Source organism: Tribolium madens, unplaced genomic scaffold (genome assembly GCF_015345945.1).
Source record: "Tribolium madens isolate multiple individuals breed KSU strain unplaced genomic scaffold, Tmad_KSU_1.1 Scaffold_3;HRSCAF=73;Tcas5.2_LG2, whole genome shotgun sequence".
Lineage (NCBI taxonomy): Eukaryota > Metazoa > Arthropoda > Insecta > Coleoptera > Tenebrionidae > Tribolium > Tribolium madens.
The window spans coordinates 14,834,671-14,847,758 of NW_025401006.1; the positions used below are offsets into that span (position 1 = coordinate 14,834,671).

Sequence of the window (13,088 nt, forward strand, 5' to 3'; positions counted from 1 at the left end):
ACAAAAAGACACTTTTTTGGGACCCAAATCGTATTCTGTGATGGATATTTTCAAAAAAGTTTTTCCCATTTTTATTTTATTCAAAATCCAAAATTTTCAGTAATTATTAAAATTCGACTTTTTTTCACCAAAAAACAAAATATATTTTGTCAAAACGGCAAAAAATTGCAAAATTCACTCCAAAATGAGTTTGTTGTAAATTTAGTAGCGTTTTTTAACGAGAAACTCACAAAATTTGGGAAATTTTGTTAAAACAAGGTAAAAAATAATAAAATTAAGTCTAAAATGTCTTATTTTTGTTTATGTATTTTCTAAGATTTAGAGCATTTTGCAAGTTATCAAGCGTTTTTCCAAAAAACTTCGTGAGATTTTACCAAAACTAAGAAGGGAATTCTAAAATTACTTCTGAAATTAACTATTTTTGATTATTTTGATGAATTTAAAGAGTTTTATTGAGGACCTTTTTTGGCCAAAATAAAGCAGAAAATTGCGAAATGAGGTCTAAAAAGTCTTATTTTAACTTATTTCGATAAGTTTTAAACATTTTTTCAATCAAGAAACTAATTAAATTAAAAAGATTTTACAAATGACTCTGAAATACGTTTTTTTTTATGACATTAGAGGCATTTTTCATCTAGAAACTTATAAACTCCTGAAATCTTGCAACAACAAGGCAAAAAATTACAAAATCAGTTCTGAAATGTAATATTTTTACTCATCATGTTAAAATTTGTTGTTGTTAAAATTTTGAAGGCGAAACTAAAGGAGAAACCTGCAAAATTCCTAATAGTTTTGAAGTTATAGTCGAATTTATATTTTTGACTTTAGTAGAAATTTTCTCGATAACTATTTATCATAGAACACTGATCTTTTTTATATATGATAGAAAATGAAATTTGCTTTATACGTTACCAAACATAAGAGGTTATTATTATTAAAAAAATGACCAAAATCGCCAAAAATCACTTTATTATTTTTTAATCATTCCAAACTTTCTCAACCAAAAATGTCGCGTCTCCCTATTCAAAACAACATAAAATAGAAACAGCACAAATCCCTGAAGCGTCGCAGTGACACAAAACACGTAAAAAAGCACAATTTTCAAAATGGAAGGACTCAAAACCTCGGCAACAAGTCCAAAAACCCAGGGAATCCCAAGAACAGAAAACAACAACAGAGCCAAATACAATCTTGGCTTGAACAATTTCCGATTCCCGCCAACTGTGTGACTAATATTGTACATAATGACGCAAAAAATCGCAATATTCGCCACGATTATGGCACAAATCGGGACCAAAACACCGAAATAGAGCAACAAACCGCGAGGATAACACAATTCGTACGATTTCGAGACGTAACTTTGATCGGTTGTGAGACCGACGAGGAACACCAAAACTAGGGGAACCCCCCAACCCACAATCACCGATTTCAGGATCAAATTCTGGGGGATTACCCCGATCACTTTGACAAATCTGTAATATTGCAAAAATGCGTAAATCAACATCCAAGTGAATTTACTCAAAACAACGTAGTGTAAAGTCATTCCGATGATTTTGCACAAGTTTGGTTGAGTTTTCAATGGGTTTATTTCCGATAATTGGATACAGATTGACTCGAGTAGGATTGCCAAACACAAGTTGAGGAGGATTTTCGTGCCGGTTTTTTGGCACCATTGAGTGTGACAAATCGCCGTGAGGAAGACCCCCAAAATGCCAAAAAGTGACAACGAACAACCAAAAATCGTAATGATTTCGAGGATTAAATCATTGTGGTCATCATCAGAGATGATGACGTTGTCTTCGTCATAATTTGACTTATCACTCATTAAAAGTAACGCAAAGTGTGTCAGGTGCAAGTAAGAACAGATTTGTAAATTCCCCAAATTCCCGGAAAATTCCCCCCCGAGTTGTGACCATTCCCCCTTTTTCCAATTCCCACTAGTGCCAAGGTCCCAAAACCCGCAAAAAGTCCCCTCAGTGGCCACTTTTGGGCTAAAAGCGATAGAAATTGGGGTTTTTAGGTACGCCCCATGTCCCGGAATGGTCACACTAATGACGAAACTGTCACTTTGGTAGAAATCATCCTCAAGGAATAAATTATCATGGAAAAAGACCACAATTATGACAAAAACATCGGAAACATTGTTGGTTTCGTTGTGGATTTGGTCGAGGATTTGCTCCGGGATGTGCACCCCCAGGTCCAAGTCACTGTCTCCAAAGTGGGTGAAATCCTCCCCACGTCGCAACCCCCGAATTTCGTGGTTTTTACCCATCAAAAACCCGGAAATGTTGGTCAAAAACGGGTTTGCAACATGGACTAGAAGGTTCTTTTGGCGGAAAATTTGCACAGAATGTGGGTCAAATCTGGCACTTGTGAGAATCTCCTCCAGGAGTTCCAACGTGACATCGGTGGAGTTTAAAACGTGTTGGGACTTTTGTAAAACCCCCCGGTCACTCCCCATCAATTTATCCACAATGTTGAAAGCCAAAAACCCGTGAATTTTCTCCAAAATCAAGTCCAAATAGTAGATATCCAAGACCCCAAGACTGGCATTTCTGATGAATTCCCAGAGGTTTTCACCCGGAATTTCGGGAGTTTGGGCCAAATCCCGCAATTTCCGGGTGGTGGGTGAGTCGGGTTCGGTGCACTCCCCCCGTGGGGGGTCCCCCCACACCGCCCCCAGGAGGAAATCCCCGTTGCAACGTCGCGTTTTCGGTGTGGAGTCCCTCAGGAGGCAGAATTCCGCCACAGCGGTGTTGCGTTTGGTCAAAGGAAAAAGACAGAATTCACAATTCCGGAAAAAAGTCACGTTGAGACTCGTGTTGTGAATTTTCGTTGCCAAATCCCGGAATTCAGGCTCAATTTCGCGTTTTTGGTTTGTGGAAATGTGGACTAGGATGTCGAGGGAGTGATTGTCGGAATTGTAAATTTCCATTAGCCGAATTTCTGAATTCAAAATTTTGAGTTTTTCGTCGATGATTTTGTTCAATTTGGGGGGGTTGTGGAGGGTGAATCTGAGGGAGTATTCATTCCCGGGTTTTTTCCTCCAAGCAATGATTTTATTTGAGTTTAAAATTGTGTGATTTGGGGTGAAACCCAAACACCAATACTCCCCCACGAGTTTCCTCAATTTGATTTTGAACACGAGTAAAGAAGGGTTGTTTTCGTAAATTTTACTGATTTTTGTCCTCTCTTGAACTTGGTATTTCCCCGAGTTTGTGAAACAAAAAATCGCGTGTTTGTCCTCTTTGTACTTTTTTACCCCTTCTTGGTGGTAAACCAGGAGATAAAGACTTGTATTTTTCGTCTCAAATGTCAAAACAAGTCGAGTCAAAAATTTAGTGGCCTTTTTTTCACAAATTTTACAACCGGTTTTGACTCGTCCAAATTGCCAAATTGTCCCGTTCATGTATGAGGGGATTCCCGGGGCGATTTGGCCCAATTGGCACACCTCCTCCCCCACCAACCCCTCCACGATTTTCCTCTCGTGGAGGTTGGCAACAGTTGCCAGATTTTGGCACGTGTCAGACTTGCAAAAACACTTCATTTGGGATTTGGCACAATTTTTGGGGCAACTAAACATCGATTTGGTGGAATTGAGTGTGTCTGTGGTTTTTTGGCACAAGGGCGGGATTTGGGGGTGCCAAAAACCGTTGATACAAATTCTTGTGATTAGTTTGTGATCTCTCAAACATGGAGGTTGTGAAATGATGATTTCATTCATAGCGTTTTTTTCTGATGTCCAATTAACTTTTATTGGACTGTTGGTCACAATTGATTGTTCAAAAGGACACGACTATAATTAGTAATAATGAAACAATTTAAATTTGTTAATTTTTTGATACTCACGTTGTGCATCGCTAAGCTGAATGATAGGAAAATTGTTGATAGCAAATTTTGTTTACAAACTGAAATTGAACGCATTTTTCTTGCGTTGCAACAACTAACTAAATAATTCACTGGTAATTTATTATTTCGGTTCTTAAGAACCCCCCTCATAAAGGAGATAAGGCAAAAGTTAAACAAATCCGATTTAGAAAATAATATATTGTGTTTATTAATAACAGTGGCGTAGCAAAAAGTTGATTTATTTATACAAATATTGTTTGATTAAATTAGCCATTTGTAAAAAATCTCCAGTTTTAATGATGGTAAATATAGCCTTTTTTAGATCCCAAAATATATCTTAGATACATTTTTTTTAATTAGATAATTGTTTTATAACAATTTTATCCATTGCATTTTTTAATCCCAAAATTAATGTTTTCTGAAGATTTTTCTTCAATTTTTAATGAGAAAATTTTAGCAAAATTTGCCCCAAAATTGCTTTTTTGGGTCCAAAAATCATTTTTTTGGTACTTTTAGGATTATCTTTTTTAGTACAAATTAGAAATTCTTTTCAAATTTTTAATAAGAAATATTGACCGTCCTTAGAAAATAAAAATTACTCTTTTCTGTAGACTTTGAAAAATATTTCTCATAACGGATTTTTTTAATTAGAAATTTCTTAACACTTTTAAAGAAAAATTAATAATTTTATCAAAATTTGTCAGCCTCGAAAAGATTAAACTATTTTAGAGATTTCCAGAATTATTTTTTGACTCAATTTTTTATAAAAATGGCCCTTTTTGGTTTTCGAAATCAAATTTTTGTGTACAGAATGTTGTATAATTTTTAAAAAATCGACATGTTTCACAGTAAATTTTTTCAAATACATATATTTTTTGTAAAAATTGTTTTTCTAGATGATGAAAAAACAGCATTTTTGCCAAAATGGCACTTTTTTGGCTCTAAATCGATTTTTTTCCAATGCTTTTAAAACTAAGATTCGTAACATTTGATTCATTTGTTCCAAAAATGGCACTTTTTGAGTCCCAAAATGAATATTTTAGTTCTATTACTATAAAATCAATTTATTTGTAGATTTTCTAAATAATTGTTTTTAGTAATTATGAATAATAAATTTTTTTTTCAAATATAACGCAATTTCTACAAACATGGCCATTTTTTGTTTTCCAGATCAAAATTTTGTCAATAAGTATCTCATAATTTCTTCAAATTCAAATCAGAACTTATAATTCAAAACCGTATTGATTTTTTTAAATTTTTTTTGAGTTTCAAAGAATTTTTTTCAATATTTTTATATTTATTACTAGTCATTAGTGTTCTACTTTGTTAAAATTAGTATTTTTCATTCAGTTTGACTTTATTTTTTAAAAATATTTAAAAAAAAATTGAACAAAAAGGCACTTTTTTGGGACCCAAATCGTATTCTGTGATGGATGTTTTCAAAAAGGTTTTTCCCATTTTTATTTTACTCAAAATCCAAAATTTTCATTAATTATTATTCAGTAATATATTTTGACTAAATTTCTCAATAAAAAAAGTTTCTAGTCCAAAAGCGAACAAGTCAAAATAACACTATTCTTGAGGTAATTCACTGATTTTTTGACTATTTTTGACAAAACCTTGCAAAATAAAAACGATTTAAATGTTAAAACAAGCTTTGTATGTAATTTTTTTGACCTGTTTTAATAAAAAAAGCAAAATAAGTGAATTTTTTAATCAAAAACTATGTAAATTACCCGAAACAAAAGGGATAAATCGCTAAATCGCTCAAAGACGAGCTAAATCTCTTGAAAAATGCAAAAATATTGTAATTTTTATATATATTATATTATTACCTACTGAATTGTTTGACAGTCTTTTTTTAACTACTCATTTTAAGGGTTATCCTTTTAGTTTCACTCTTATTTTTTTAATAAATTTCACTTTTTTTTGCAAAAATAATGAAAAAAATACCCCAAATTTAAGTTTTCAATAAAAATATCCTAAATTTTTATATGGAAACAACCGAATCAGCCACAAATGACGACATTATTGATCTAATTGAAACATTAAAAAAAAAAAAATTCAGNTTTTATATGGAAACAACCGAATCAGCCACAAATGACGACATTATTGATCTAATTTAAACATTAAAAAAAAAAAAATTCAGAATGATAAAATTTCTAACTAAAAAGTTAGCCAAAAACGAAGTAAATCACTTGAAAATGCAAAAATATTGTAATTTTTGGCTTGTCTTGACTAATTTTTTCAACATAAAAGAAATTCTGTTTCAAAAACAAATTTCGCGTAAATTCATATAAAAAAAAACAAAACTGACATAATTTGACATAATTTGGTATTATTTTGGCCATTTTTACAAGATCTTGAAAAATTAAAAATTCTCACAAAAATCTAAAATTTTTGGCCTAATTCAGATCTTTTGTTTGAGTTGTTGATCAAAATAAATCAATTTCTAGCTAGAAAATTAACTAAATTGCTCAAAGATGTTAAAATAACATCAATTTTGAGAATATTACTTGACAAAATTGATTGGTTTTTGGCTTGTTTTGACTAAATTTTTATAAATAAAATTGTTCCTACCTCAAAAACAAGCAAAACATATAAAAGAAAAGTCAAAATAACTCCAGCTTTCACGCAATTTAGGTATTTTTTGGTAATTTTTTTACAAAGTTTTGTAAAATAAACAATCCTGACACAAAAATAACTTAAATTGTTCAAAACATCAGCCTCATTTTTAAGTTGTTCGACTTATTTTTGATAAAATAACATATTTTTTTGCCTGTGTTTTTTTTGTGTCTTTTTTAAAAAAAATTGGAGGTAAACCTTTCGCTAAAAAATTGCTAAAAACAAGCTAAAATAACGTTAATGTTGACTAAATTTGATCCATTTTTGACAAAACTCAAAATCTGAGTTGTTTAAAAAAAAACAACATCTTTTTAAATCACAAATGATTTCTTTGGCTTATTTTAACTATATCTCTAGAGATTGTGGTACAAAAACGAGCTAAATCCGTCAAAAGAAATCAAAAACACCAATTTTGACGTAATTTGGTAAATTTTTGATCAATTTTCACAAAAAATTTAAACACAGTCGTTTAAAAATTGAAAATTGTCACATCAGAATTTCATATTGTAACAGTTTTTGATATTTTAACAAAATATTTTTTTAGCTAAAATATTAAATTTTAAGGTTTTTCTTCATTTTATTGAATGTTAATTTTTTTCAGACTGTCTGAAAAATGTTGGATCTTTTTAGGGCTTCCCTCTTGGTAATATTCCTCGTATCGGTAAGCCAAATAATTAATTTCCAATACCAGACTTGAAATAAGAAAATCGTAGGTAGAAGCCCGAACTCGTCGTAGCATAGATTTAATCGCAGCTCACAGTTTAATTTCCGACACTCGTCTTCCTCGAGAAGTAACCCCAAACTTCTACGACTTAGAACTGGAACCTCGACCAAATGAAGGCACTTTTGAGGGCAGAGTTCGAATCAACGTCACATGGCAAGAACCAACTGACAAAATTACACTACATGCACACGAAGATTTGGACGTTTTTAAAATCATCGTCACACAATTTGCTCCAGATGACGAAACGTAAGCCAAACACAAGAAAAAACAGCAAAAAATTTAAGAAATTTTTGTGTTCTCCAAATTTTTTGGAATAGTAAAAGGTTTATGTCAAATGTTTGGTAGTTTTGAAGTTTTTGAGATTTTAAATTAATTGGAAAAATGGAAAAACAAAATAGAATAACATAAAAAATGAATTTGATCCATTTTCTCGGAGGGAAAAAAAGAAAAATAGAAAATTTAAGACATATTTAACATTAAATAATGATTTGTAGCCCGAAAGCAAAATCTGTAAAAGAAAAGTCAAAATAACACCAGCTTTGAAGCAATTTAGTGATTTTTTCCAAAGTGAAAAAAACAAATCCTGACACAAAAACGACTTAAATTGTTCAAAACATCAGCCACATTTTTAAGTTGTTTAATTTATTTTTATAAAATATTGCAAAATTCATTCATTTTTGGAATATAAACTTTTATTGGCCTAATTCGGTTTTTTTCGTGTTTATTTTTTTTTTTTGATAAAAATTGGAGAAAAATTTTTAGCCAAAAATTTGACAAAACCAGGCTAAAACAACGTAAATGTTGACTAAATTCGTTATTTTTTAATCCATTTTTCACAAAACTCAAAAGCTGAGTCGCTTAAAAAGACAAAAACAACATAAATTTTTTGGTATGTTTTGACTAAATCTCCCAGGATTGTGGGTCAAAAACGAGCTAAATCCATCAAAAGAAGTCAAATTTTGACAAGAAAAAGATTTGTTTAAGGAGTTTTTCACTAAAGAGCTTAATTTTGAATTACTTTGAAAATTTGAAAAACTAAATATAATAACAAACAATGAAGTTGACTCATTTTTTCAAAGGAGAAAATAGAAAAATTGAAAATTTAAGACATTTTTGACATAAAAAGTGATTTTAAAAAAGCAACATTACTAAAAAAAGATTCCAAATATTATTAAGAGTTATTACTATTATTTTTTTACCTTAAGTAAGAGCACATTATTTTCATTTTTCAATGGATAATAACAATAAAACATTGATTTGTAGGAAGAAAGCAAAATCCGTAAAAAAAGTCAGCTTTGACGAAATTTAGTGATTTTTTCCAAAATTTTGTCATAAATAAAATAATAAATCCTGACACAAAGATGACTTAAATAGTTTTTATTTTATAAAATATTGCAAAATACGTTCATTTTTGGAATAAAAACTATCTAAATCACCCGAAACGGCATAGATAACGTAATTTTTGGCCTAATTCGGTTTTTTTTCGTATTTTTTTTTAATAAAAATTAAAGAAAAATAGGTAAATTTTTAACTAAAAAATTGCTAAAACCAGACTAAAACAACTTTGATGTTGACTAAATTCGTTATTTTTTTTATCCTTTTTGGACAAAACTGAGTCGCTTAAAAATACAAAAACAACATACTTTTCCATCTAAATCAATGTTTTTTTTGGCTCGGTTTGACTAAATCTCCCAGGATTGTGGGTCAAAAACGAGCTAAATCCATAAAAAAAAAGTCAGAAACACCAATTTTGACGTAATTTGATGAATTTTTGGCCAATTTTGACAAAAAAAATGTTTAAGGAGTTTTTCACTAAAGAGCTTAATTTTGAATTAATTTGAAAATGGAAAAACAAAATAGAATAACAAACAATGAATTTGATCCTTTTTTTCAAAGAGGAAAATAGAAAAATTGAAAATTTAAGACATCTTTTTTAAAGAATGCAAGGTTACTAAAAAAAATTAGAATAAATACGAATTTCCAAATATTATTAAGAGTTATTACTATTATTTTTTTAGCTTAAGCAAGAGTACATTATTTAAATTTTTCAATGGATAATATCAATAAAACAATGATTTGTAGCAAGAAAGCAAAATCCGTAAAAAAAGTCAAAATAACGCCAGCTTTGACGAAATTTAGTGATTTTTTGGTGATTTTTTCCAAAGTTTTGTCATAAAAAAAATAATAATTTCCTGACACAAAAATGACCTAAATTGTTTTTATTTTATGAAATATTGCAATATATGTTCATTTTTGGAATAATCACTCGGAAACGGCATAGATAACGCAATTTTTGGCCTAATTCATTTTTTTCCGTGTTTTTTTTGATAAAATTGGAGAAAAATAGGTAAAAAATAGGTAAATAACAAAACCAGGCTAAAACAACGTTAATCTTGAAGTTTTTTTATCCATTTTTGACAAAACTCAAAACTGAGTCGCTTAAAAATACAAAAACAACTTTTCGATCTAAATCAATGATTTCTTTGGCTTGTTTTCACTAAATCTCCCAGGATTATGGGTCTAAATCAAGCTAAATCCATCAAAAGAAGTCATAAATACCAATTTTGGTAAATTTTTAGCCAATTTAATACATCTTTGACATTAAAAGTGATTTTAATGGAATAAAAACTATCTAAATCACTCGAAACGGCATAGATAACGTAAAATGTGGTCTAATTCGTTTTTTTGATAACATTAGAGAAAAATAGGTAAATTATTAGCTAAAAACGTTAATGTTGACTAAATTCCATTTTTGACAAAACTCAAAAGCTGAGTCGCTTTTTTGGCCAATTTTGAGAAAAAAATGATTTGTTCAAGGAGTTTTTCACTAAAGAGCTTAATTTTGAGTTAATTTGAAAAATAGAATAACAAACAATAAATTTGATCCATTTTTTTGAACAGAAAAATAGAAAAATAAAAAGCACAAAATTCCAACTATTATCAAGAGTTATTACTATGATTTTTTTACCTTAAACAAGAATACATTAAAAAATTTCCCTCCCATGTGGGATAACAACAATAAAACAATAATTTTCAGCGAGAAAGCATCCTCGACTCCTCTACCACCAACTGAAATGCGAGTAATGAGAATCGAAAGAGTGCCAAAAAAGCCACTTTACATCATCCATTTGGAGAAGACTGCAAATAGAGGGACGCAATGCATTGTCGATCTCACTTTCAGAGGAAATATCAGTAATGACACAAGTGAAGGAATTTTCAGGAGTAGTTATGTGGATCCTGAAACGAAAACCCGAAAATGGTTCGTGGCGACACATTTAAGACCGAATTTGGCACGAAAAGTCTTCCCATGTTTCGACGAACCGGCTTATAAAGTCCCTTTTGTCATCACAGTGGCGAGGCATAAAACAATGGCAGCTCTCTCGAACATGCCTTTGAAAAATACTGAACAAATGTGAGCCCAAACTTTTTTTTTTTAATTTTTAACAATTTTTTTTTAAGGAAAGAGAAAGGGGATTGGGTTTGGGATCATTTCGAACAAACACCCCCCATGTCCACATTTTCGGTCGGTATTGTCGTGTCCGAATTTAGCAACACGGATTTTAACACCACTGATGAGGACAACAACTGGAGTACTACACTATTTTTTTACTAAAATTTTTCCTAATTTTTTTTCTTTCTAGATTACGAAATTAGGGTTTGGGCCCGTCCTGATTTTATCACAGCTTTGACCAATGTCACTGATAAGGTCCGAAAAGCGGTTAAAATTCTTGAAGAATTTTGGGGGTGTCCTTATCCCCTCCCAAAACTCGATATTTTGGCACTCCCCAATTATCAAGCCACGAGGCCTGCCGATAACTGGGGTTTACTTCTTTTCAAGTAATTAATTGTGTTGAATTTTTTTTTTGTGATTTTTTTTCTTGTTTTAGGGAAAGTGAGTTGAGTGGTCGGGGGTCTTGGCACATTTCGCAAGAATTGGCTTATCAGTGGTTGGGGGCACTTGCGACGCCTTTTTGGTGGAGTGATGCTCATATTAATAATGCCTTAGTGAGATATGTGACAGCGTATGCAACACTCAAAGTAGGTTTAAAAAAAGATATTACTGTTTTCAAAATTTGAAAAAAATCGCTTGATTTTAGTTAAATTTTTGATCAAAGTCACAAGCACTTTCTTAAATTTTAGTGGTGTTTTAATGTTAAAAAAAACACAATTAATTTTTTAGTACAAAAGTTTAACATCGATACCTAAACACAGAAAAAATAAAAAGAAATTAAAAAAGTATTGAAAAAATTCTTTTAATTGACAAGTTTAAATAAAAATTGCTTAAAACAAATCTGTTTATAGATAAATTAAACAATAATTTTAAACAAATAAGTTGTTTGTTAAAGCAGCTTGGCGAAATTGTGGAAGATAAAGGAGTTTCTAGTACAAAAACGAAAGAGCTGAAATAACGTGATTTTTGAAAAAAATCAGTGATGTTTTGATTTATTTTGACTAAATTACTCGAAATAAGAAAGTTTCTGTCCCAAAAGCAACCTAAATTTAACAAAAAAAAAATCAAAATAACACTATTATTGAGGTAATTCAGTGATTTTTTGACCATTTTGACAAAATTTTGCAAAATAAAAATTATTTAAATTGCTAAAAGCAGCTTTATTTGTTAATTTTTTGACATGTTTTAATAAAATAATGCAAAATAAGTAAACTTCTTAAATAAATTATTCGAAATAGCTACCAAATTACAACATTATTGGCTTAATTCAAACATTTTTTAAAATATTTTTTCACAAAAAGGGGCAAATTTTTTGCTGAAAAGTTAGCTAAATCGATCAAAGACGAGCAAAATCATTTGAAAAATGCAAAAATAATGTAATTTTTATAAAATAATGTAATATTTGGCTTGTCTTGACTAATCTTTTCAACATAAAAGAGTTTCTGGTTCAAAAACAAATTTTGTGTAAATTTATTGAAAAAAAGTTAAAACATATAGCACTAACTTTGATATAATTTGGTGATTTTTTGGCCATTTTTACAAAATTTTGGATAACAAAAAATCCTCACAAAAATATCTTAAATCGTTATAAAAAGAGCTAAAATTTGGTGTAATTCATTTTTTTTTGATTTGTTGATTAAAATCAGTCTATTTCTAGCTTAAAACTTTGCCTTTACTCAGTTCAGGTTAAAATAACCTCAATTTTGAAAATATTAGGTTTTTTTTGGCTTATTTTCACTAAAAAAAAGTCAAAATAAAGCCCGCTTTAACGCAATTTAGTGATTATTTAGTCATTTTTTACAAAGTTTTGTGAAATAAAAAATTCTTACACAAAAATGACTTAAGATGTTCAAAAACATCAAGCTCATTTTTAATTTTGACGACTTATTTTTTTAAAATTTTCAAAATATGTTCATTTTTTGAATAAAAACTGTTTAAATTACTCAAAAGGGCATAATTTTTGGCCTAGTTTGTTTTTTTTCATGTTATTTTTGGTAAAAATTGGAAAAAAATAGGTAGGTAAATTTTTAGCTAAAAAATTGCTAAAACCAGGCTACAAAAACGTTAATGTTGACTAAATTCGTAGATTTTTTTATCCATTTTTGACAAAACCCAAAAGCTGAGTCGCTTAAAAAAGACAAGAACAACATACTTTTCAATCTAAAAAAATGGCTTGTTTTAACTAAATTTTCCAGAATTGTGGTACAAAAACAAGCTAAATCCATAAAAAGAAGTCACCAAGATAAATCGCCAGAAACAAACGAAAAAATTACTACAATTTGGTGACTTTTTGGCTTGTTTTGTCAAAATTTTGACCCAAAAATGAGCTAAATCTTTTAAAACAAACCAAAATAACGTTAATTTGGACTCAATTTAAAAGTTTAATTTAAAAGATGAGCTCAAAAAAGGCCAAATTTAGATCAAATTTGCAGATTTTTG

General features: G+C 29.9%; 2 protein-coding genes across 2 annotated transcripts in view; one reads left to right on the top strand and one right to left on the bottom strand.

The window, feature by feature from the left end:
* Window positions 1-13,088, top strand: part of LOC123007837 (aminopeptidase N) — a 30,658-nt gene that overhangs the window by 1,664 nt on the left and 15,906 nt on the right. The window contains exons 2-7 of the mRNA XM_044403310.1: window positions 7,076-7,135; window positions 7,188-7,444; window positions 10,236-10,610; window positions 10,658-10,788; window positions 10,840-11,035; window positions 11,086-11,236. Coding sequence (XP_044259245.1) covers window positions 7,088-7,135; window positions 7,188-7,444; window positions 10,236-10,610; window positions 10,658-10,788; window positions 10,840-11,035; window positions 11,086-11,236 — 1,158 coding nt within the window. The 5' untranslated portion in view covers window positions 7,076-7,087. The remainder of the gene's footprint in view (window positions 1-7,075; window positions 7,136-7,187; window positions 7,445-10,235; window positions 10,611-10,657; window positions 10,789-10,839; window positions 11,036-11,085; window positions 11,237-13,088) is intronic.
* LOC123007836 (adhesion G-protein coupled receptor G6-like) lies at window positions 960-3,927 on the bottom strand. The gene is made up of 2 exons (XM_044403309.1): window positions 3,850-3,927; window positions 960-3,796 (listed from the first exon to the last, which is right to left on the bottom strand). Exons 1-2 carry the CDS (start codon window positions 3,922-3,924, stop codon window positions 971-973), a joined length of 2,901 nt encoding a protein of 966 aa, XP_044259244.1. The 5' UTR covers window positions 3,925-3,927; the 3' UTR covers window positions 960-970.

Excerpts from the sequence above, each read along its gene's own strand:
- LOC123007836 (XM_044403309.1), bottom strand. The coding sequence starts at position 3,924 with ATGCGTTCAATTTCAGTTTGTAAACAAAATTTGCTATCAACAATTTTC. Across the intron at positions 3,797-3,849 it reads TCAGCTTAGCGATGCACAAC|TCGTGTCCTTTTGAACAATC; the intron begins GTGAGTATCAAA and ends TACTAATTATAG.